The following is a 22,510-nucleotide window of genomic DNA, read 5'->3' on the forward strand; positions in this document are numbered from 1 at the left end:
GCCTCTGGTTTATAGAACTGATACATCCTAAGTATAGAACCATTTATCCAACTGTCCATCCAGAGCCTCTGGTTTATAGACCAGATACATCCTAAATATAGAACCATTTATCCAACTGTCCATCCAGAGCCTCTGGTTTATAGACCAGATACATTCTAAATATAGAACCATTTATCCAACTGTCCATCCAGATCCTCTGGTTTATAGACCGGATACATCCTAAATATAGAGCCATTTATCCAACTGTCCATCCAGAGCCTCTGGTTTATACATAAGCTGTCTGTAAGGGTGTCATTCTGACCAACACTGTAAAGACAGTATTCTTTCCATTGGCCACCAATGTAAAGCTGGATAGACACTATACAATTTTCTTTAGATTTTTTCCTTCAGACTTACCAAAACCCTATAATATGAGATCAGACCTAAACACTCGCAATTTGTATGCAATCAGGCAGGCCCTTCTACTACATGGTTAAAGGTAAAGCCTCGTACACACACAACGATTGTTGGCCGTGAATTTTCGGCCAACGTCCGATCGGCCGATTGTCGGCTTGTTAGTATTATGCTTCTGACAACCGACTCCGACTTTTTGGCCGAAAAAAATCTGGTGTGCAGGCTATAAAATTTTTGTTGGCCGTCAACACAACGCCCAATTTTCCTTCAGTCAGTACAGATTTCGCCAGACAAAAATCTGATGAGCAAGACTGGGCATGCTCAGAGAAGAAAAAAGACACGGAAAGTAAACCAGAACATGACATCACTTCTGAAGTAGATTTTTGTTGGGCGAGAAAATTCGTGTGCAGTCTAGGCACATTCCAACCAACAAAACACCACTCTGGACAAAAGTCGGACGATCGGTCGGCCGATAATCGTTGCGTGTGTACGAGGCATTAGCAACTATAGATCTGTCTTCATTAGCTCTACATGGAGATTATCCGCTGACTAGAGAAGTGAGGAGGATTATGTGAGAATTATTCTATTCTCTGAATTTAAAGTGTATCTAAACAAAAGTTGCCTTCTAGTTTTGGATTGAGCAGAGACTGGTTAAAACCCTTTAAACATATATATATTTTTTGATTGTTGCTATCTGTCTATTAGAGTTAACTTCACTTCCTCTAATGCAGACCTAATGGAAAGTAAGAGGCAATCTCTTTAAATCTCTTTTCGCTATTTCTCCATGGAGGAGTGGGAGTATTTAGAAGGACACAAGGATCTCTACAAGGACGTCATGATGGAGAATCAGCCGCCCCTCACATCACCGGGTAAGAGGAGACTTTATTGTAAAGGAGAGAGCAGTACGGAGGCTCCACCTAGATCCCCCATCATCTGATAAACACATAGAAACAATGTATTCAGTCAGTGTGTGTGTTTCCTACAGATGGATCCAGTAATGGGAACCCACCAGAGAGATGTCCTCGTCCTCTGTATTCCCGGGATTCCACACAGGAAGATCACACCATCTCCTATAAAGTTAAAGAAGAGATAAAAAAGCAGGTTGATGTGATTGAGTTTTCTGGAAGATACAAAGATCCCTTTAAGGATGTCAAGAGGGAACCATTCAGTGACACAAACCCGCCAGAGAGATGTCCTCATTCGCAGTATTCCCGGGCTTCCACACACGAGAATCTCACCATTTGTCACCATGATCAGGTAGATGAAAAGGCTCATAAGGAGCTATGTGTTCCTTGATCTCCCTCTGTTCCATGTAGAGAGGAGCTACTTGTTCATTATTCTACCCATTGCCCCCTGGTGAAGCCTCTAAGCCAGCAACAGGGCTGTTCTGGAGTATGGTAAATGTTTTGGGGGAGAGTCGTTTGCATATCGAGCTAATGTTTTTTTTTTTTTGGCTAAGTGGACTGTTCCATAAAATGTATTGAATGAAAATAGTTTTCTACTTTCAGAAAAGCACATACAAAGTTTTTATGATGTGTAAGGATCACAATTGTCCAATGATGACTATGAGAGAAGGATTATGTTTGTTATATATACAGGGCTGCATCGTGTATCGGTGTAATTAGGGTTTAGTGGCACCCAAGGTTCTTACCCATGCATGTTGAGGTGCTCCAAGATGTGTGACTTGTTTTTCACAAATGGCATATCTTGGTACTGGTCCTGGAGCCTGGAGACTTTGTAGAGTATTTGGTGGGATGAAGCCTCCAATCCCGGGTCGATATTTTGATATTGACCAGTACCTGGTGCACAGGCCTTCTGATATAGAAAATTAGCTTAGAGATCCACCCTCCCAGGGTGACCATTGTGCTTCTAGGGGGCAGAAGGTGCACGGACATGTTAGACGTGTGTCTGTCTGCACTCGCCAGGCTGACACCTAGAGTGGATGCAGGAGCAGTATGTGAACAAATGCATTTATTACATACCTGGTTTGGAGGCCAATGGTGAGAGGGCTTCCCTTGCGGCTCAGCTCCAGGCACTCCTGAAGGTGGAAACAGGAGGTGCCAGGCTCAAAGAAGCATGGGTCGACTGCTGGAACTACTTGCAAGGCTGTTCTGACTAGAGTACTGTCAGGTGAGACGTCTATGTATACAGCTGAGACACTGAAGTAGTGGCTACAGACAGGTGGCACCTGTGGTAACAGAGTAGCCAGTTCAGAGCCGAGGTACCAGGTGTGGACATATATAAAAGTGGTCAGTAAATAGCCAGAGTCATACACAGGAGCGCAGAGTAAGCAAACCCGCTAAACAAGCCTGGGTCAAAACCAGAAGGCAAGCAGAAGACAGGTCAAGGAGTAAGCCAAGTCAGGACACGGATCAGGGGAGACAGCGGACACGGGGCAGATATATCGTCAACAGGAAGTGATGTCCTTTGAAGACGCTGTGTGTGACGGCGAAACGCGTTGACGCACTTCCGGTTGCGGACGTAACGTCATTTCCGGTCGGGAACTTCCTGTATGTGGAACGCACGCCAAGAGCGGCGCCACTTGCTTTGTATGCTATATGCCATTTTTATCCTTTGATCTTGTAAGTATTCAATCGTATTTTGGGGAATAAAATTATATCTACGTACTTCACGATGTATGGCCCTCTTTTCTTTTAATGGTGTTATCGGGAACGATTTCCATACGGAGGACACATCGGAGGAATTCCATACCTGATCCTGGGCAAATGTGCAATAAAACCAAGGGCTTTTATACTATCTAATTCCGGTGAGTGGGGAACCAAGAGGGCACCTTTACCTCACAAGCACCTTTATTTACTTGGCACTTTGGCACCTTTTTGGATCATCAATAAGGACTTTATCCCACCATTTTTGCACTTTAAATCTCACATTTTGAATGTTTATATTCTAGTCTAAATATGCACTTTAAAATATTTCTATAGAAATTTATGCACCTTAATGTGATTAATATATTTTATTATTACATATTGTATTCACATGATATAGATTCGTTTCAATTTAAATAATTTGTAATTTTTTGTAGTAATTTGTTGCTAGCGCTGCATTAATTTGGTTTTATTCATATATAAAAGTGGTCAGTAAATAGCCAGAGTCATACACAGGAGCGCAGAGTAAGCAAACCCGCTAAACAAGCCTGGGTCAAAACCAGGAGGCAAGCAGAAGACAGGTCAAGGAGTAAGCCAAGTCAGTAACAAAAGTCCACAGATACAAGTTTAACCACTTAAGCCCCGGAAGATTTTACCCCCTTCCTGACCAGGGCCTATTTTGCGATTCGGCACTGCGTGACTTTAACACACAATTGCGCGGTCGTGCAACGCTGTACCCAAATGAAATTGATGTCCTTTTTTTCCCCACAAACAGAGCTTTCTTTTGGTGGTATTTGATCACCTGTGCCATTTTTTTTTTTTTTAATCATGCGCTATAAACATAAAAAGAGCGTCAATTTTGCAAAAATAACAATATTTTTCACATTTTTTATATGAAATTTCCCCCGAAAAAACTGTAAAAATCTAAATTTTTTTAACATTTTAGGCCAATTTGTTTTCTGCTACATATGTTTGGTAAAAAAAAATCGCAATAAGCGTATTTTGATTGGTTTGCGCAAAAGTTATTGCGTTTACTAACTAAGGGATAGATTTTTGTAATTTTTGTTGTTTTTTTTTTTAAACGCGTAATGGCGGCGATCTGCGATTTTTTTTTTTTGCGGTACTGCAACATTGCGGCGGACAGATCGGACCCTTGACTGACATTTTTGACACTTTTGGGGTTACCAGTGACATTACTACAGTAATCAGTGCTATACATATGCACTGTTACTGTAAAATGACACTGGCAGGGAAGGGGTTAACTTTTTTTGGAGAGGGAGGGGTTAAGTGTGTCCCTAGGGGCGTGCTTCTAACTGTGATTGGCTGTGGCTTGAGGTGTAGGAACAGTGATCAACAGTCCTACATAGTAGAACCGCATGATCACTATTCCTACACAGGGGAGAATGACAGGCGGCTTGTTTACATTAGCTGCCTGCCTTTCTCCTGCTCTAACGGACGATCGCGATTGACCGGCGGACATCGGGTCCGCCGGGCACACGCGCGGGGTGGGGTCTGTGACCACGCGGGAGCGCGCCTCCGGCGGCGCGCGCTCGCTCCCTAGACCCTCACAGGCTAGCGACATAGCCCTACGTCGCTTTGCCTGTGAGGGGCTGACTGCCGACGTAAATAGTCGTGCGGCGGTCGGCAAGCGGTTAACAGGAACAACTCACTAGAGAACGGAAGATCAACTAGTGATTACTGAAGGCAGCTAACTCCTTTAAATTTAGGCTGATCCAGATTGAAAGAGGGCCAGCATGACTCAGCGCGCATTCCTGGACTAAGAGACCACATTAGGCTGGGAGTCGGTTTATCTGCCTAATAGTTAGAATGCTGTATTTGCTCTTTGAAAGCTCCATGATGCCCGAGACGCCTGTGTGGGAATCCTATCTATTCAATAAACATGGGCGGAAAGACCTTAACAGGAAGTTTGGCAAGTTGACCACGTCCTTAAAGACTTGACACCTAATCCTCACTATATAGATCCTGGAATTTGCAGTACAAATACCAATGATTTATGAATGTTTTTAATTATGTAGAATTTGAGCTTTTCGCCTTTTTGGAAATAAAACATCTTTCCAAAAAGACCTGTCTGTGTCCTTAAATGTACTTTGTCGTCTTTGGGGTTTAGGGTGAAGAACTGAAAGACATCAAAGTTGAGGTAAGGGAAGAAGAGGGGGCATTAGTGAGTGGATATCAGCAGTCTATGGAGGAGGGAGGTCCTCTGTATTCCCGGGATTCCACACAAGAAGATCTCAAAATCTCCGACCATCATCAGGTAGATGGGACTGAATAATAGAACTTGAACACTATCTTAAACGATGAGATGACTTTTTGTGATCTCTTATTTACAGCAACTTTTTCCACATGTTTTATGATAAACCTTTGGGGTTTAGGGTGAAGAATTGCAAGACATCAAATCTGAGATTAAAGAGGAAGAAGAAGAAGCCTTGGTGAGTGGAGATCAGCAGTCTATGGAGGAGGATGGTCCTCTATATTTTCGGCATTCCAGCCAGAAAGATAACATCTCCACACACCATGATCAGGTAGATAGGACTGAGCAGTAGAAGTCACAAAATGTTTTAACCACTTAAGCCCCGAAAGATTTTACCCCCTTCCTGACCAGGGCCTATTTTGCGATTCGGCACTGCGTGACTTTAACGGACAATTGCGCGGTCGTGCGAAGCTGTACCTAAACGAATTTGACGTCCTTTTTCCCCACAAACAGAGCTTTCTTTTGGTGGTATTTGATCACCTGTGCGATTTTTATTTTTTTTGCGCTATAAACAAAAAAACAGCGTCAATTTTGCAAAAATAACAATATTTTTCACATTTTTTTATATGAAATTCCCCCCAAAAAAAAAAGTAAAAATCAAAATTTTTTAACATTTTTGGGCCAATTTTTTTTTTTACCATATGTTTGGTAAAAAAAAATTGCAAAAAGCGTATTTTGATTGGTTTGTGCAAAAGTTATTGCGTTTACTAACAAAGGGAAAGATTTTTGTCATTTTTGTTGTTTTTTTTTTTTTTAACGCGTAATGGCGGCGATCTGCGATTTTTATTTTTTTTTTTTTTTTTGCGGGACTGCGACATTGGGGCGGACAGATCGGACCCTTGACTGACATTTTTGACACTTTTGGGGTTACCAGTGACATTACTACAGTAATCAGTGCTATACATATGCACTGTTACTGTAAAATTACACTGGCAGTGAAGGGGTTAACTTTTTTTTGAGAGGGAGGGGTTAAGTGGGTCCCTAGGGGCGTCATTCTAACTGTGATTGGCTGTGGCTTGAGGTGTAGGAACAGTGATCAACGGTCCTACATAGTAGAACCGTATGATCACCATTCCTACACAGGGGAGAATGAAAGGTGGCTTTGTTTACATCAGCCGCCTGCCTTTCTCCCTCTCCACCCGACGATCACGAGTGACCCGATGTCCGCCGGTCACACGCGCGGGGGGGGGGGGTCCGTGACCACACGGGAGCGCACCTCCGGCGGCGCGCGCTCGCTCCCTAGACCCTCACAGGCTAGCGACGTAGCCCTACGTCGCTCTGCCTGTGAGGGGCTGACCGCCGACGTAAATAGTCGTGCGGCGGTAGGCAAGTGGCTAAACTGTGAGATGGCATTTTCCTATATAATTTCTGCTTAACAGATGTTATATGTTCTCATCTTTGGGGTTTAGGGTGAAGAACTGAAAGACATCAGAGCTGAAGTTAAAGAGGAAGAAGAAGAGACGTTGGTGAGTGGAGATCAGCAGTCTATGGAGGAGGGGGAGATGATTATGAAAAGTAAAGAGCAGGAATCTTCTCTACATATGGACACAAGTAAGTCATAAACTTCATATTTTCATTTTCTTTTCATTTTTTTAGCATACAATTTAACCACTTGCATACTGGGCACTTTCACCCCCTTTCTGCCCAGGCCAACTTTCAGCGCTGTCACATTTCGAATGACAATTGCGTGGTCATGCAACACAGTACCCATATGACATATGATAAACAAATGAAAAAAAGATGAAATGTTATTTTCCTAATTTCTGTTAAAATTTTTTGTAAATAAGTAATTTTTCTCCTTCACTGATTTGCGTTGATGAGGCTGCACTGATGGGCACTGATAGGCGGCACTAATAAACACTGATAGGCGGCACTAATAAACACTGATAGGTGGCAGTGATGGGCAGCAATGATGGACACTGATGGGCACTGATAGGCAGTTGTGATAGTCTTCGCTGATGAGCACTGATAGGCGGCACTAATAAACACTATTAGGTGGCAGTGATGGGCACTGATAGGCAGTTGTGATAGTCTTCGCTGATGAGCACTGATAGGCGGCACTAATAAACACTGATAGGTGGCAGTGATGGGCGGCAATGATGGACACTGATGGGCACTGATAGGCGGCTGTGATAGTCTTCACTGATGGGCACTGATAGGCGGCTGTGATAAGTCTTCACTGATGGGCACTGATAGGCAGCTGTGATAGTCTTGACTGATGGGCACTGATAGGCGGCACTAATAAACACTATTACGTGGCAGTGATGGGTGGCAATGATGGACACTGATGGGCACTGATAGGCGGCTGTGATAGTCTTCGCTGATGAGCACTTATAGGCGGCTGTGATAGTCTTCACTGATGGGCACTGATAGGCGGCTGTGATAGTCTTCGCTGATGAGCACTTATAGGCGGTTGTGATAGTCTTTACTGATGGGCACTGATAGGTGGCTGTGATAGTCTTCACTGATGAGCACTTATAGGCGGTTGTGATAGTCTTTACTGATGGGCACTGACATGCAACACTGGGCACTGTTGGAGCTGCAATGATAATCAGTGCCCTGATTATCAGAGTAGATGTCCCCCGTGTGGATTTGCCAGCTATCGGCTCTCCTCTCCTCACACGCTGTCACCGTGAGGGAAGGAATGCCCATAACTGGAAAATCCTGTTTACAGTGACATAGCTGATCACGTGGTAAAAAGCCACAATGATCGGCTCTTAATCACAATCTGTGATCAGCTTCAACCCCAGATGCCTGGGGGGTGCACGAGAAACGCAATCGCGGGAGGATGTCATATGATGCCCTCCTGGCAATGTGCGACCGTGCTGTAGTGGTCATCCGGCTATTTCAGAGGGAGAGACCAGGCAGGTGCTATCCAAAAATTACAGTCCATGTTTTTTGAGACAAAAGCCATAAATAGAGCACAGATTTGTTGCACAGTATATATTATCTATCTATAAAAGCTGATGTATTTTATAGCCACTTTGCATTAAACCGGAGCCCAGCTGTGAGACCCGCATTTCCACCTATACCTGATGGGGAGGTAGAGCTAAAACCTCTGTTATTTTGTAGAATACTGTCGTTTTTTTACTTTTCTCTACATTTCTTTCCAACAGATGGATGTGATGTCGGGAATTCCTCGGAGAGACATCTTCTATTATCTGCTGATTGTAAGTCAGAAGATAATGTCATCACACAGGATCCTCCAGGAGGAAATCCAAATACACAAAATATCCATCACAGACCTTCCTGTCCGGAGACATCAATGGATCCCTCTGATCAGGGGGAATCTTCTCACCAATCACATACTATGATTGCAAATATCCATTTAGGATCTCACACTGCAGATAGATCAACAGATCCTTCTAATCCCAAGGAATCTTCCTTACCCCATGAAAGGGATCACCGAGGTGACAATCTATTCTCATGCTCAGAGTGTGGGAAATCTTTCACTAAAAAAAAACAACTTATTCAGCACCGGAGAATTCACAAAGGTGAGCGTCCCTATTCATGTTCAGAGTGCGGGAAATCTTTCAATCAGAAAGTACACCTTGATAAACATCAGAGAATTCACACGGGTGAGCGTCCGTATTCATGTTCAGAGTGTGGGAAATCATTTACTCAGAAAGAAGTCCTTAAAAAACACCTGACAATTCACACGGGTGAGCGTCCCCATTCGTGTTCAGAGTGCAGGAAATCTTTCAACCGTAAAGGAGACCTTATTGGACACCAGAGAATTCACACAGGTGAGCGTCCCTATTTGTGTTCAGAGTGCGGGAAATCTTTCACTCAGAAAGTACATCTTAATAAACACCTGAGACTTCACACAGATGAGCGTCCCTATTCATGTTCTGAGTGCGAGAAATCTTTTCATCAAAAAGCAGACCTTGTTGGACACCAGAGAATTCACACGGGTGAGCAACCTTATTCATGTTCAGAGTGCGGGAAATCTTTTGCTAAGAAAGGAAACCTTTGGAAACATCAGAGGATTCACACACGTGAGCATCCCAAATCATGTTCAGAGCTTAAGAAATCTTTTACTCAGAAAGGAGATCTTTTTGAACGCAAGAGAATTCACGCGGGTGAGCGTCCCTATTCATGTTCAGAGTGCGGGAAATCTTTTCCTCAAAAAGGACACCTTAATAAACACCTGAGGGTTCACACGGGTGAGCGTCCCTATTCGTGTTCAGAGTGCAGAAAATCTTTTACTCAGAAAGGACACCTTGATAAACATCTGAGATTTCACGCGGGTGAGCGTCCTTACTCATGTTCAGAGTGCGGGAAATCTTTTACTGAAAAAGGACACCTTGATAAACACCTGAGGGTTCACACGGGTGAGCGTCCCTATTCGTGTTCAGAGTGCAGAAAATCTTTTACTCAGAAAGATCACCTTGATAAACATCTGAGATTTCACACGGGTGAGCGTCCCCATTCATGTGTAGAGTGCGGAAAATCTTTCATTCAGAAAGTTGATCTTGATAAACACCTGAGAATTCACACTGGCGAGCGGCCTTATTCATGTTCAGAGTGCGGGAGAACTTTCACTCAGAAAGGACACCTTCATAAGCACCAGAAAAATCACGCAGAAGAGCTTTCATGTTCAGAGTGCGGGAAATTTTTCACTAAGAAAACAAGCCTTGTTCGACACAAGAGAATTCACACAGGTGAGCATCCTAATTCATGTTTAGAGTGTGCGAAATCTAATATACAGAAGGGGCACCTAGTTGAACATCAGAGAATTTATATGGGGGGAATGTCCTTTTTTTATGTACAGAGTGCGGGAAATCTTTTACTCAGACAGGAATCCTTGTTACACACAGAGAAGACACACCACACAGCACCCTCTGCGCTCAGACTGGAGGAAATGTTTTACAGATTAACCACTTTACCACCGGAGGATTTTGCTGTCTTCCGTCCAGGCCACTTTTTGCGATTCGGCGCTGTGCGACTTCAACTGACAATTGCGCGGTCGTGCGACGCCGTACCCAAACGAAATTTACGTCCTTTTTTTCCCACAAACAGAGCTTTCTTTTGGTAGTATTTGATCACCTGTGCGATTTTTACTTTTTGCGCTATAAACAAAAAAAGAGCGTTTATTTTGAAAAAATAACAATATTTTTAACATTTTTTTATATGAAATTCCCCCCAAAAAAGATGTAAAAACCAATTTTTTTAAAAATTTTTGGCCAATTTGTTTTATGCTACATATGTTTGGTAAAAAAAATCGCAATAAGCGTATTTTGATTGGTTTGCGCAAAAGTTATTGCGTTTACTAACAAAGGGAAAGATTTCTGTCATTTTTGGTGTTTTTTTTTTAACGCGTAATGGCGGCGATCTGCGATTTTTTTTGCGGGACTGCGACATTGCGGCGGACAGATCGGACCCTTGACTGACATTTTTGACACTTTTGGGGGTACCAGTGACATTACTGCAGTAATCAGTGCTATAAATATGCACTGTTACTGTAAAAATGGCACTGGCAGGGAAGGGGTTAATTTTATTGGAGAGGGAGGGGTTAATGTATGCCTGGTGCTTACTGACGTGTAGGGGGGGAGGTGACTGTGTGAGTCATGGACAGATCGGATGTCCAGCTATGCTGAACAGTCCGATCTGTCACTCCCTGTCACTATGGAGATCCGCCCGCTGTGTTTACACACAGCGGGCGGATCTCCAGACTCGATCCCCGACGATCGGGTAAGAGCAGCGGCGATCGCCGCTGCTCCTCCCCTGGCCCGACTCCCGCTGTGAATGAAAACAGCGGGAGCGAGCCTCCGGCGGCGCGCAAGCGCCGCCCAGAAGGGGGAGTGTCTAACGACGTTAATACTACGTCGCTGGACGATAACGAACCACTCTGCCGCAGTAGTATTACTGTGAGCGGTTCTAAAGTGGTTAAAGAAAGTCAGTCTAGACATCAGAGGGAAATTACCTGTTGCTTCTTTTGACAAATCTGCAATGGTTTTAGTGAAAGTTATTAATCCATAGCAGAACTGTAGGAAGAAAATATTTCATGTATAGAGTGGTGCATCCTGGAAAAAGTGATATTAAATTTATAGGTGGAGTTTGATGGGTTGAGTTTTCCCCTGGCTTCTTGTATTTTTTGGAGTCTCCAATGGTGTGGTGCATGACACAGTTTCCGCCCCCCCACTTTGTGATATCCCCATTTTACATCTTGCATACTCTAAAATAAAAATACAGCAGGTAGTGATAGCCCCTGATAATAGGTTATGGGGGTACACAAAGATGATAGAAGCATACCAGGGAACAATTTTAACCCCATGAAACCTGATTCTCCAAGGGAGAAGATGAGCCTAAATTCTGTACAGTTCACACATCACAGTACATTGGGGGCATAGTGAAAATATTTGCATTTTTAGTGGGGTGGTTTGATAGTTATATACCCATAAGGAATAAATTGTAGTAATGTGGTCCTCATATGAAACATATGCTTTATAAAAAGCTGTACATGCACTAAAATTGAGAAACCGAAAGCCAGAAATACAGCACAGATTCAATGCTCAGTATGTAAGCCTTTTGACAAGACTGCAATTTCAGCGGGAGAGATTAGGCAGGCATTATTCAGAAATAAAAATGATGGTGTGCATTTTCTGAGACAAAAGCCTAAAATACAGCACAGATTCAATGCTCAGTATGTACTCAGTATGTACAGATTTGCGTTTTTAGTGGGGTGGTTTGATAGTTATATACCCATAAGGAATAAATTATAGTAAAATGGTCCTCATATGAAACATATGCTATATATAAAGCTGTACATGCAGTCTAAAATAAGAAACCGAAAGCCAGAAATACAGCACAGATTCAATGCTCAGTATGTAAGCCTTTTGACTAGGCTGCAATTTCAGAGGGAGAGACCAGACAGGTGTTTTCCATAAATAAAAATGATAGTGTGCACTCTCTGGGACAAAAGCCAGAAATGCAGCACAGATTCAATGCTCAGTATGTAAGCCTTTTGACTAGGCTGCAATTTCAGAGGGAGAGATTAGCTGTACATGCACTCTAAAATAAGAAACAGAAAGCCAGAAATACAGCACAGATTCAATGCTACGTATGTAAGCCTTTTGACTGGGCTGCAATTTCAGAGGGAGAGATTAGGCAGGCGTTATTCAGAAATAAAAATGATGGTGTGCACTCTCTGGGACAAAAGCCTAAAATACAGCACAGATTCAATGCTCAGTATGCACGCCTTTTGACTAGGCTGCAATTTCAGAGGGAGAGACCAGGCAGGTGTTATCCAGAAATAAAAATGGTGGTGTGAACTCTCTGGGACAAAAGCCTAAAATACAGCACAGATTCAATGCTCGGTATACACGCCTTTTGACTAGGCTGCAATTTCAGAGGGAGAGACCAGGCTGGCGTTATCCAGAAATAAAAATGGTGGTGTGCACTCTCTGGGACAAAAGCCTGAAATACAGCACGGATTCAATGCTCATTATACACGCCTTTTGAATAGGCTGCAATTTCAGAGGGAGAAACCAGGCAGGCGTTATACAGACATAAAAATGATGGTGTGCATTTTCTGAGACAAAAGCCTCAAATAGTGTGCAAGCTCGATGCACAGCATATATTACTGCTCTATAAAATGTTCTTTATAGTCACTTCACATGGAAAGCATTTACACTTGTTGTAAAAAATGAATCAACAGATGATAATTGTCATAGTAATAGAAAAACCTCGTTAGTTGTCTATAATCGTATTTCATCACGGATACATGATATTTTACAATTTCGGGGTTGTATTTGATATGTGCAAAGAGAGATTACAGAAATACTTATAAGTATAACATTTAATAAAAGTAATGATGGATACAGATAATATTAAAAAATATAACAAAAATACTTCACTAAAGATGCTGGAGGTGCGTGTCAGAGGCAGGCTGTGATTGGTAGGAGGTGTGTGTCAGAGGCAGGCTGTGATTGGTAGGAGTGTGTGTGTCGGAGGCAGGCTGTAGTTGATAGGAGGTGCGTGTCAGAGGCAGGCTGCGATTGGTAGGAGGTGTGTGTCAGAGACAGGCTGTGATGGGGTTAGGGGCTGAACAAAATGCCTAATACTGGCATGCTGTGTGTCTGCACGGTGTCCTGTACCCTTGAATGGCCAGCCAAAGGATGTAAAAACTGACCACACTAGCACTGATAGGCGGCTGTGATAGTCTTCGCTGATGAGCACTGATAGGCGGCACTAATAAACACTATTAGTTGGCAGTGATGGGCGGCAATGATGGGCACTGATAGGCAGCTGTGATAGTCTTCGCTGATGAGCACTGATAGGCGGCACTAATAAACACTAATAGGTGGCAGTGATGGGCAGCAATGATGGACACTGATGGGCACTGATAGGCGGCTGTGATAGTCTTCGTTGATGAGCACTGATAGGCGGCGGTGATAGTCTTCACTGATGGGCACTGATAGGCGGCTGTGATAGTCTTCACTGATGGGCACTGATAGGCGGCTGTGATAGTCTTCACTGATGGGCACTGATAGGCGGCTGTGATAGTCTTCGTTGATGAGCACTGATAGGCGGCAGTGATAGTCTTCACTGATGGGCACTGATAGGCGGCTGTGATAGTCTTCACTGATGGGCACTGATAGGCGGCTGTGATAGTCTTCACTGATGGGCACTGATAGGCGGCTGTGATAGTCTTCACTGATGGGCACTAATAGGCAGCTGTGATAGTCTTCACTGATGGGCACTGATAGGTGGCTGTGATAGTCTTCACTGATGGGCACTGATAGGTGGCTGTGATAGTCTTTACTGATGGGCACTGACATGCAACACTGGGCACTGTTGGAGCTGCAATGATAATCAGTGCCCTGATTATCAGAGTAGATGTCCCCCATGTGGATTTGCCAGCTATCGGCTCTCCTCACACGCTGTCACCGTGAGGGAAGGAATGCCCATAACTGGAAAATCCTGTTTACAGTGACATAGCTGATCACGTGGTAAAAAGCCACTATGATTGGCTCTTTATCACAATCTGTGATCAGCTACAACCACAGATGCCTGGGGGTGCACGAGAAACGCAATCGCGGGAGGATGTCATATGATGCCCTCCTGGCAATGTGCGACCGTGCTGTAGTGGTCATCCGGCTATTTCAGAGGGAGAGACCAGGCAGGTGCTATCCAAAAATTACAGTCCATGTTTTTTGAAACAAAAGTCATAAATAGAGCACAGATTTGTTGCACAGTATATATTATCTATCTATAAAAGCTGATGTATTTTATAGCCACTTTGCATTAAACCGGAGCCCAGCTGTGAGACCCGCATTTCCACCTATACCTGATGGGGAGGTAGAGCTAAAACCTCTGTTATTTTGTAGAATACTGTCGTTTTTTTACTTTTCTCTACATTTCTTTCCAACAGATGGATGTGATGTCGGGAATTCCTCGGAGAGACATCTTCTATTATCTGCTGATTGTAAGTCAGAAGATAATGTCATCACACAGGATCCTCCAGGAGGAAATCCAAATACACAAAATATCCATCACAGACCTTCCTGTCCGGAGACATCAATGGATCCCTCTGATCCGGGGGAATCTTCTCACCAATCACATACTATGATTGCAAATATCCATTTAGGATCTCACACTGCAGATAGATCAACAGATCCTTCTAATCCCAAGGAATCTTCCTTACACCATGAAGGGGCTCACCGAGGTGACAATATATTCTCATGCTCAGAGTGCGGGAAATCTTTCACTAAAAAAAAACAACTTATTCAGCACCGGAGAATTCACAAAGGTGAGCGTCCCTATTCATGTTCAGAGTGCGGGAAATCTTTCAATCAGAAAGTACACCTTGATAAACATCAGAGAATTCACACGGGTGAGCGTCCGTATTCATGTTCAGAGTGTGGGAAATCATTTACTCAGAAAGAAGTCCTTAAAAAACACCTGACAATTCACACGGGTGAGCGTCCCCATTCGTGTTCAGAGTGCAGGAAATCTTTCAACCGTAAAGGAGACCTTATTGGACACCAGAGAATTCACACAGGTGAGCGTCCCTATTTGTGTTCAGAGTGCGGGAAATCTTTCACTCAGAAAGTACATCTTAATAAACACCTGAGACTTCACACAGATGAGCGTCCCTATTCATGTTCTGAGTGCGAGAAATCTTTTCATCAAAAAGCAGACCTTGTTGGACACCAGAGAATTCACACGGGTGAGCAACCTTATTCATGTTCAGAGTGCGGGAAATCTTTTGCTAAGAAAGGAAACCTTTGGAAACATCAGAGGATTCACACACGTGAGCATCCCAAATCATGTTTAGAGCTCGAGAAATCTTTTACTCAGAAAGGAGATCTTTTTGAACGCAAGACAATTCACGCGGGTGAGCGTCCCTATTCATGTTCAGAGTGCGGGAAATCTTTTCCTCAAAAAGGACACCTTGATAAACACCTGAGGGTTCACACGGGTGAACGTCCCTATTCGTGTTCAGAGTGCAGAAAATCTTTTACTCAGAAAGCACACCTTGATAAACATCTGAGATTTCACGCGGGTGAGCGTCCTTACTCATGTTCAGAGTGCGGGAAATCTTTTACTGAAAAAGGACACCTTGATAAACACCTGAGGGTTCACACGGGTGAGCGTCCCTATTCGTGTTTAGAGTGCAGAAAATCTTTTACTCAGAAAGATCACCTTGATAAACATCTGAGATTTCACACGGGTGAGCGTCCCCATTCATGTGTAGAGTGCGGAAAATCTTTCATTCAGAAAGTTGATCTTGATAAACACCTGAGAATTCACACTGGCGAGCAGCCTTATTCATGTTCAGAGTGCGGGAGAACTTTCACTCAGAAAGGACACCTTCATAAGCACCAGAAAAATCACGCGGGTGAGCTTTCATGTTCAGAGTGCGGGAAATTTTTCACTAAGAAAACAAGCCTTGTTCGACACAAGAGAATTCACACAGGTGAGCATCCAAATTCATGTTTAGAGTGTGCGAAATCGAATATACAGAAGAGGCACCTAGTTGAACATCAGAGAATTTATATGGGGGGAATGTCCTTTTTTATGTACAGAGTGCGGGAAATCTTTTACTCAGACAGGAATCCTTGTTACACACAGAGAAGACACACCACACAGCACCCTCTGCGCTCAGACTGGAGGAAATGTTTTACAGATTAAAGAAAGTCAGTCTAGACATCAGAGGGAAATTACCTGTTGCTTCTTTTGACAAATCTGCAATGGTTTTAGTGAAAGTTATTAATCCATAGCAGAACTGTAGGAAGAAAATATTTCATGTATAGAGTGGTGCATCCTGGCAAAAGTGATATTAAATTTATAGGTGGAGTTTGATGGGTTGAGTTTTCCCCTGGCTTCTTGTATTTTTTGGAGTCTCCAATGGTGTGGTGCATGACACAGTTTCCGCCCCCCCCCCCCCCACTTTGTGATATCCCCATTTTACATCTTGCATACTCTAAAATAAAAATACGGCAGGTAGTGATAGCCCCTGATAATAGGTTATGGGGGTACACAAAGATGATAGAAGCATACCAGGGAACAATTTTAACCCCATGAAACCTGATTCTCCAAGGGAGAAGATGAGCCTAAATTCTGTACAGTTCACACATCACAGTACATTGGGGGCATAGTGAAAATATTTGCATTTTTAGTGGGGTGGTTTGATAGTTATATACCCATAAGGAATAAATTGTAGTAATGTGGTCCTCATATGAAACATATGCTTTATAAAAAGCTGTACATGCACTCCAAAATTGAGAAACCGAAAGCCAGAAATACAGCACAGATTTTTGACTAGGCTGCAATTTCAGAGGGAGAGACCAGACAGGTGTTTTCCATAAATAAAAATGATAGTGTCCACTCTCTGGGACAAAAGCCAGAAATACAGCACAGATTCAATACTCAGTATGTAAGCCTTTTGACTAGACTGCAATTTCAGAGGGAGAGATTAGGCAGGCGTTATTTAGAAGTAAAAATGATGGTGTGCATTTTCTGAGACAAAAGCCTAAAATACAGCACAGATTCAATGCTCAGTATGTACTCAGTATGTACAGATTTGCGTTTTTAATGGGGTGGTTTGGTAGTTATATACCCATAAGGAATAAATTATAGTAAAATGGTCCTCATATGAAACATATGCTATATAAAAAGCTGTACATGCACTCTAAAATAAGAAACAGAAAGCCAGAAATACAGCACAGATTCAATGCTCAGTATGTAAGCCTTTTCACTAGGCTGCAATTTCAGAGGGAGAGACCAGACAGGTGTTTTCCATAAATAAAAATGATAGTGTGCACTCTCTGGGACAAAAGCCAGAAATGCAGCACAGATTCAATGCTCAGTATGTAAGCCTTTTGACTAGGCTGCAATTTCAGAGGGAGAGACCAGGCTGGTGTTATCCAGAAATAAAAATGGTGGTGTGCACTCTCTAGGACAAAAGCCTGAAATACAGCACAGATTCAATGCTCAGTATGCACGCCTTTTGACTAGGCTGCAATTTCAGAGGGAGAGACCAGGCAGGTGTTATCCAGAAATAAAAATAGTGGTGTGCACCATCTCGGACAAAAGCCTAAAATACAGCACAGATTCAATGCTCGGTATACACGCCTTTTGACTAGGCTGCAATTTCAGAGGGAGAGTCCAGGATGGTGTTATCCAGAAATAAAAATGGTGGTGTGCTCTCTCTGGGACAAAAGCCTGAAATACAGCACAGATTCAATGCTCATTATACACGCCTTTTGAATAGGCTGCAATTTCAGAGGGAGAAACCAGGCAGGCGTTATACAGAAATAAAAATGATGGTGTGCATTTTCTGAGATAAAAGCCAAAAATAGTGTGCAAGCTCGATGCACAGCATATATTACTGCTCTATAATACGTTCTTTATAGTCACTTCACATGGAAAGCATTTACACTTGTTGTAAAAGATGAATCAACAGATGATAATTGTCATAGTAATAGAAAAACCTCGTTAGTTGTCTATAATCTTATTTCATCATGGATACATGAGATTTTACAATTTTGGGGTTGTATTTGATATGTGCAAAGAGAGATTACAGAAATACTTATAAGTATAAAATTTAATAAAAGTAATGATGGATACAGATAATATTAAAAAATATAACAAAAATACTTCACTAAAGATGCTGGAGGTGCGTGTCAGAGGCAGGCTGTGATTGGTAGGAGGTGTGTGTCAGAGGCAGGCTGTGATTGGTAGGAGTGTGTGTGTCGGAGGCAGGCTGTGGTTGATAGGAGGTGCGTGTCAGAGGCAGGCTGCGATTGGTAGGAGGTGCATGTCAGAGACAGGCTGTGATGGGGTTAGGGGCTGAACAAAATGCCTAATGCTGGCATGCTGTGTGTCTGCACGGTGTCCTGTACCCTTGAATGGCCAGCCAAAGGATGTAAAAACTGACCACACTAGCACAGATCAGCTTCTTTGTTTTGTGTGGTCAGTTTAGAACAGGGGTCTCTAAACCTTATTAAGAAGGGGCCAATCTAATGTCCTTCAGACTTAGGGGCAGCAGACTGTTCCCAGTAGGAGTAGAAAATGCCTGATCCTTGGTATTAGGGAAGAATAGTGCCCCACTGAAATGATAGAGACTATGATTTATAGAATACCCATATGTCGACACACACATAGAAAAATATTTAGAGTAACATACACATTGCCTTTAAAGAATTGACAGATCATACACTATATTGTCAAATGTATTGGGGCGTCTGCCTTTCCACGCACATGAACTTTAATGGCATCCCGTCTTAGCCTGAAGGGTTCAATATTGAGTCGGCCCACCCTTTGCAGCTTTAACAGCTTCAACACTTCTGCAAAGGCAGTCCACAAGGTTTAGGAGTGTGTCTATGGGGATGTTTGACCATTCTTCCAGAAGCGCACTTGTGAGGTCAGGCACTGATGTTGATGAGAAGACCTGGCCCGCAGCCTCTGCTCCAATTCATTCCAAAGGTGTTCTATCAGGTTGAGGTGAGGACTCTGTGCAGGCCAGTCAAGTTCCTCCACCCCAAAAACCCAAAAAAGTCTTTATGGACCTTGCTTTGTGCACTGGTGCGCAGTCATGTTGGAACAGGAAGGGGCCATTCCAAAACTGTTCCCACAAAGTTGGGAGCATGAAATTGTCCATAATGTCTTGGTATGATGACGCCTTAAGAGTTCCCTTCACTGGAACTAAGGGGCCAAGCCCAACCCCTGAAAAACAACCCCACACCATAATTCCCCCCTCCACCAAATGATTTGGACCAGTGCACAAAACAAGGTCCATAAAGACATGGATGAACGAGTATGGGGTGGAGGAACTTGACTGGCTTGCACAAAGTCCTGACCTCAACCCAATAGAACACCTTTGGAATGAATTCGAGCGGGGACTGCGAGCCAGGCCTTCTCGTCCAACAACAGTGCCTGACCTCACAAATGTGCTTCTGGAAGAACGGTCAAACATTCCCATAGACACACTCCTAAACCTTGTAGACAGCCTTCCCAGAAGAGTTGAAGCTGTTATAGCTGCAAAGGGTGGGCCAACTCAATATTGAACCCTACGGACTAAGACTAGGATGCCATTAAAGTTCATGTGCATGTAAAGGCAGGCGTCCCAATACTTTCGGCAGTATAGTGTACAGTATATGGACTCAGTGTGAACACATTTCTGATTGAGTGAGGGAGAACCGGAGCCCAGCTGTGAGATCGGCATTTCCACGTATTCCACTGATAGGGAGGAGGAGCTAAAACTCCAGTTATTTGTGACCTACTGACATTAGTTTACCATGTACATTTTCTTTCCAACAGATGGATGCGATGTTGGGAATTCTTCGGAGAGTCAAAATACAAGAACACGAGGACCAGTGCGCTACCCAGAGGGGTCTGATACTACAAAAAAATCAATAAGTGAGAATAAACACGAAAAAGCTGCCAATCTTAATCGGTGTCCCCACCGTGAAATAGCAATGTGTATGGTGAACAAGATCGGCGCTAATTCAAATGAATATGGTGTAGAATGACCGTGCTAGTGAACAAAATCAACACTGGTAAACACAATGAAGAACTGCTGAAAAAAACTGAAAATCACTTAAATCCAATTGTGTATATAAACCCAATGTGAAACTGCTGAAGATATAGCTGAAAATGGCTCGAATCAAATAGTGCTGTATACAAAACAATGTGGACCCATAATACTGGCAACCCATAATGTGTATATTGGCACTACATATATATTGATTTGGATTTTGTCACGTTTATTGCTAGTATTATGGGTTCACATTGTTTTGCATACAGCACTATTTGATTTGAGCCATTTTCAGCTTATAATGATTATAGTGCACTTCACAGTACAATAGGGGCATAGTGAAAATATGAGTGGTTGTTTGATAGTTCTATACAAAAAAGTAAATCAATTATAGTAATACGGTCATCTTTTGAAACTGAGCTACTTCAATCCTTGCATAACTAGCCATATAAATTGTACAAATTGTGGATAACAAACAAGCAAATGTTTTATTTTTTTATAAAGTGAAAGCTCTCGCGCTTTAGATCAGAGTTGCATAAAGTACTCGAAACTCATACCTGAGTAAAAGTACAAGTGCTCGATCAAAAACTGACTTGAGTAGAAGTGGAAGTGCTCAATCAAAAAGTGACTTGAGTAGAAGTACTGTATTTTCTGGCGTATAAGACTACTTTTGAACCTCAAAAAAATCCCCCAAAAATGGGGGGTCGTCTTATACGCCGAGTTTGGCTGTATTACGCCTATGGATCACAGGAATGCAGTTCGTTCTGCACTCCTGTGACCTGTTTTCAGCAGACAGCGTGCTGAAGCCTGCTGTCTACTGACATCACAGAGCCAGGGCAGGCTCAGGCAAGATCGTGACAACAGATTTGGGATCTGCCCACATACCTGGCTCAGCCTCTCAGCAAGCCACTGAGAGCCTGAGCCATTCACTCCTGCCTTCTTCACAGCTCAGCACTTCAGTGAGCCAGGGGGGGAAGAGCAGACAGCGGTGACTGACAGTCACCAGCTCACTGCTCAGAGAGCTCTGAGTACCGAACGATCAGCAGTGTTTGATTGCCCAATTCTTAGTCTTAGAGCTGGCAGGGGTCCGATGCAGCATCGGAGCGATGCTGCATCCACCTTGGTAAGTATGATTCTGGAAAAAAAAAATCCCATACATCTCTTTTAAGGTGCTATTTTATTCACTGACTCCAACGAAGGGCACAATTCCTCCTAATGACACAAATGATGGGGCATAGTTCTTCCCAATGACACCAACAATGGAGCCCACAGACACCAATGATTGGGCACAATTCCTCCCAATAATACCAACAATGGGGCCCAATGATGGGGCACAATCCTTCCCAATGACACTAATAGGGCCCAATGATGGGGCATAATTCCTCTCACCAACATCAATGATGGGGGATTGTTTACTCCCACTGACGCTGGGACATTTTGTACTCCCGATGGCCATAGTCCGCCCCCCCCCCCCCTAAAGTTTGAAGGACAGTAAAACAGCCCCTTATTTAAAAAGTTTGGAGACCCCTGCTCTAGACCTTACAGATGGAAAATGAACACTTCTCACACTGCTATTGTACTATGCCAGAAAACGTATTGTCGTGGAAGAAAACGTTAGCATCGATGTTAGTGGCCTGGAAGTCTCTGGCGAACAAATCTATCCCCATGTACTGTAGAAGGCCACCTATTTCAATAGAGGGGAATTCCACAAATTTGACAAATTGTGGGATGAATGGTTCTCCTTCACCCCTACGATCTTGGATTGAGATTGGGAGGATTGCACTTTACTGGTCACGGACGTCTTTCTTTGTGTGGTGTATATTTCTTTTTCTTATATTTCTATTTTTTTTTTTCAACGAAGAAGGTTGTCATCTTCAATTTTATTTTTCCTATTTTGTACGGTTACTTTGCGTGTTAACACTGAAAATTCTCAATAAAAAAGGTGAGACTTGTCGTTCTTTTATAATGTTTTCACCTTCATTATTTTTTTTTCTTTTACATGGTTAGAAATGATCCTAATAAAAAATGAACGTAATACAAAACCTTGATTTGAGTAACACAGTATATTGCATTAGAGTGAACAAGTACATGTGAAGAAAAATATCAAAAATATCAAAATAATATACTATTTTGTCAATAAATAGTGGAAGACATCATCCCCCTACAAACATTGCTGGCTCCCTTTCAAAGGAAGCCTAGGAATTCTACACAATCCTGGTTGAATGCATTATCCCTGCTCCCTTACGAATCAGG

At 42.9% G+C, this 22,510-nt stretch overlaps 2 protein-coding genes across 2 annotated transcripts in view; both read left to right on the top strand.

Moving 5' to 3' along the window:
• Positions 1–22,510, top strand: part of LOC309564412 (uncharacterized protein) — a 1,531,146-nt gene that overhangs the window by 1,286,780 nt on the left and 221,856 nt on the right.
• LOC309563458 (uncharacterized protein) overlaps positions 1–22,510 on the top strand; it is a 223,901-nt gene that overhangs the window by 193,696 nt on the left and 7,695 nt on the right. The window contains exons 2-7 of the mRNA XM_082267849.1: positions 1,379–1,650; positions 5,128–5,274; positions 5,393–5,542; positions 6,681–6,822; positions 8,388–10,046; positions 14,648–16,195. Of these exons, the coding sequence (XP_082123975.1) occupies positions 1,379–1,650; positions 5,128–5,274; positions 5,393–5,542; positions 6,681–6,822; positions 8,388–10,046; positions 14,648–16,195 (3,918 nt within the window). The remainder of the gene's footprint in view (positions 1–1,378; positions 1,651–5,127; positions 5,275–5,392; positions 5,543–6,680; positions 6,823–8,387; positions 10,047–14,647; positions 16,196–22,510) is intronic.

Source organism: Pelophylax lessonae, assembly GCF_965119305.1.
Source record: "Pelophylax lessonae genome assembly, chromosome: 9".
NCBI classification, from domain to species: domain Eukaryota; kingdom Metazoa; phylum Chordata; class Amphibia; order Anura; family Ranidae; genus Pelophylax; species Pelophylax lessonae.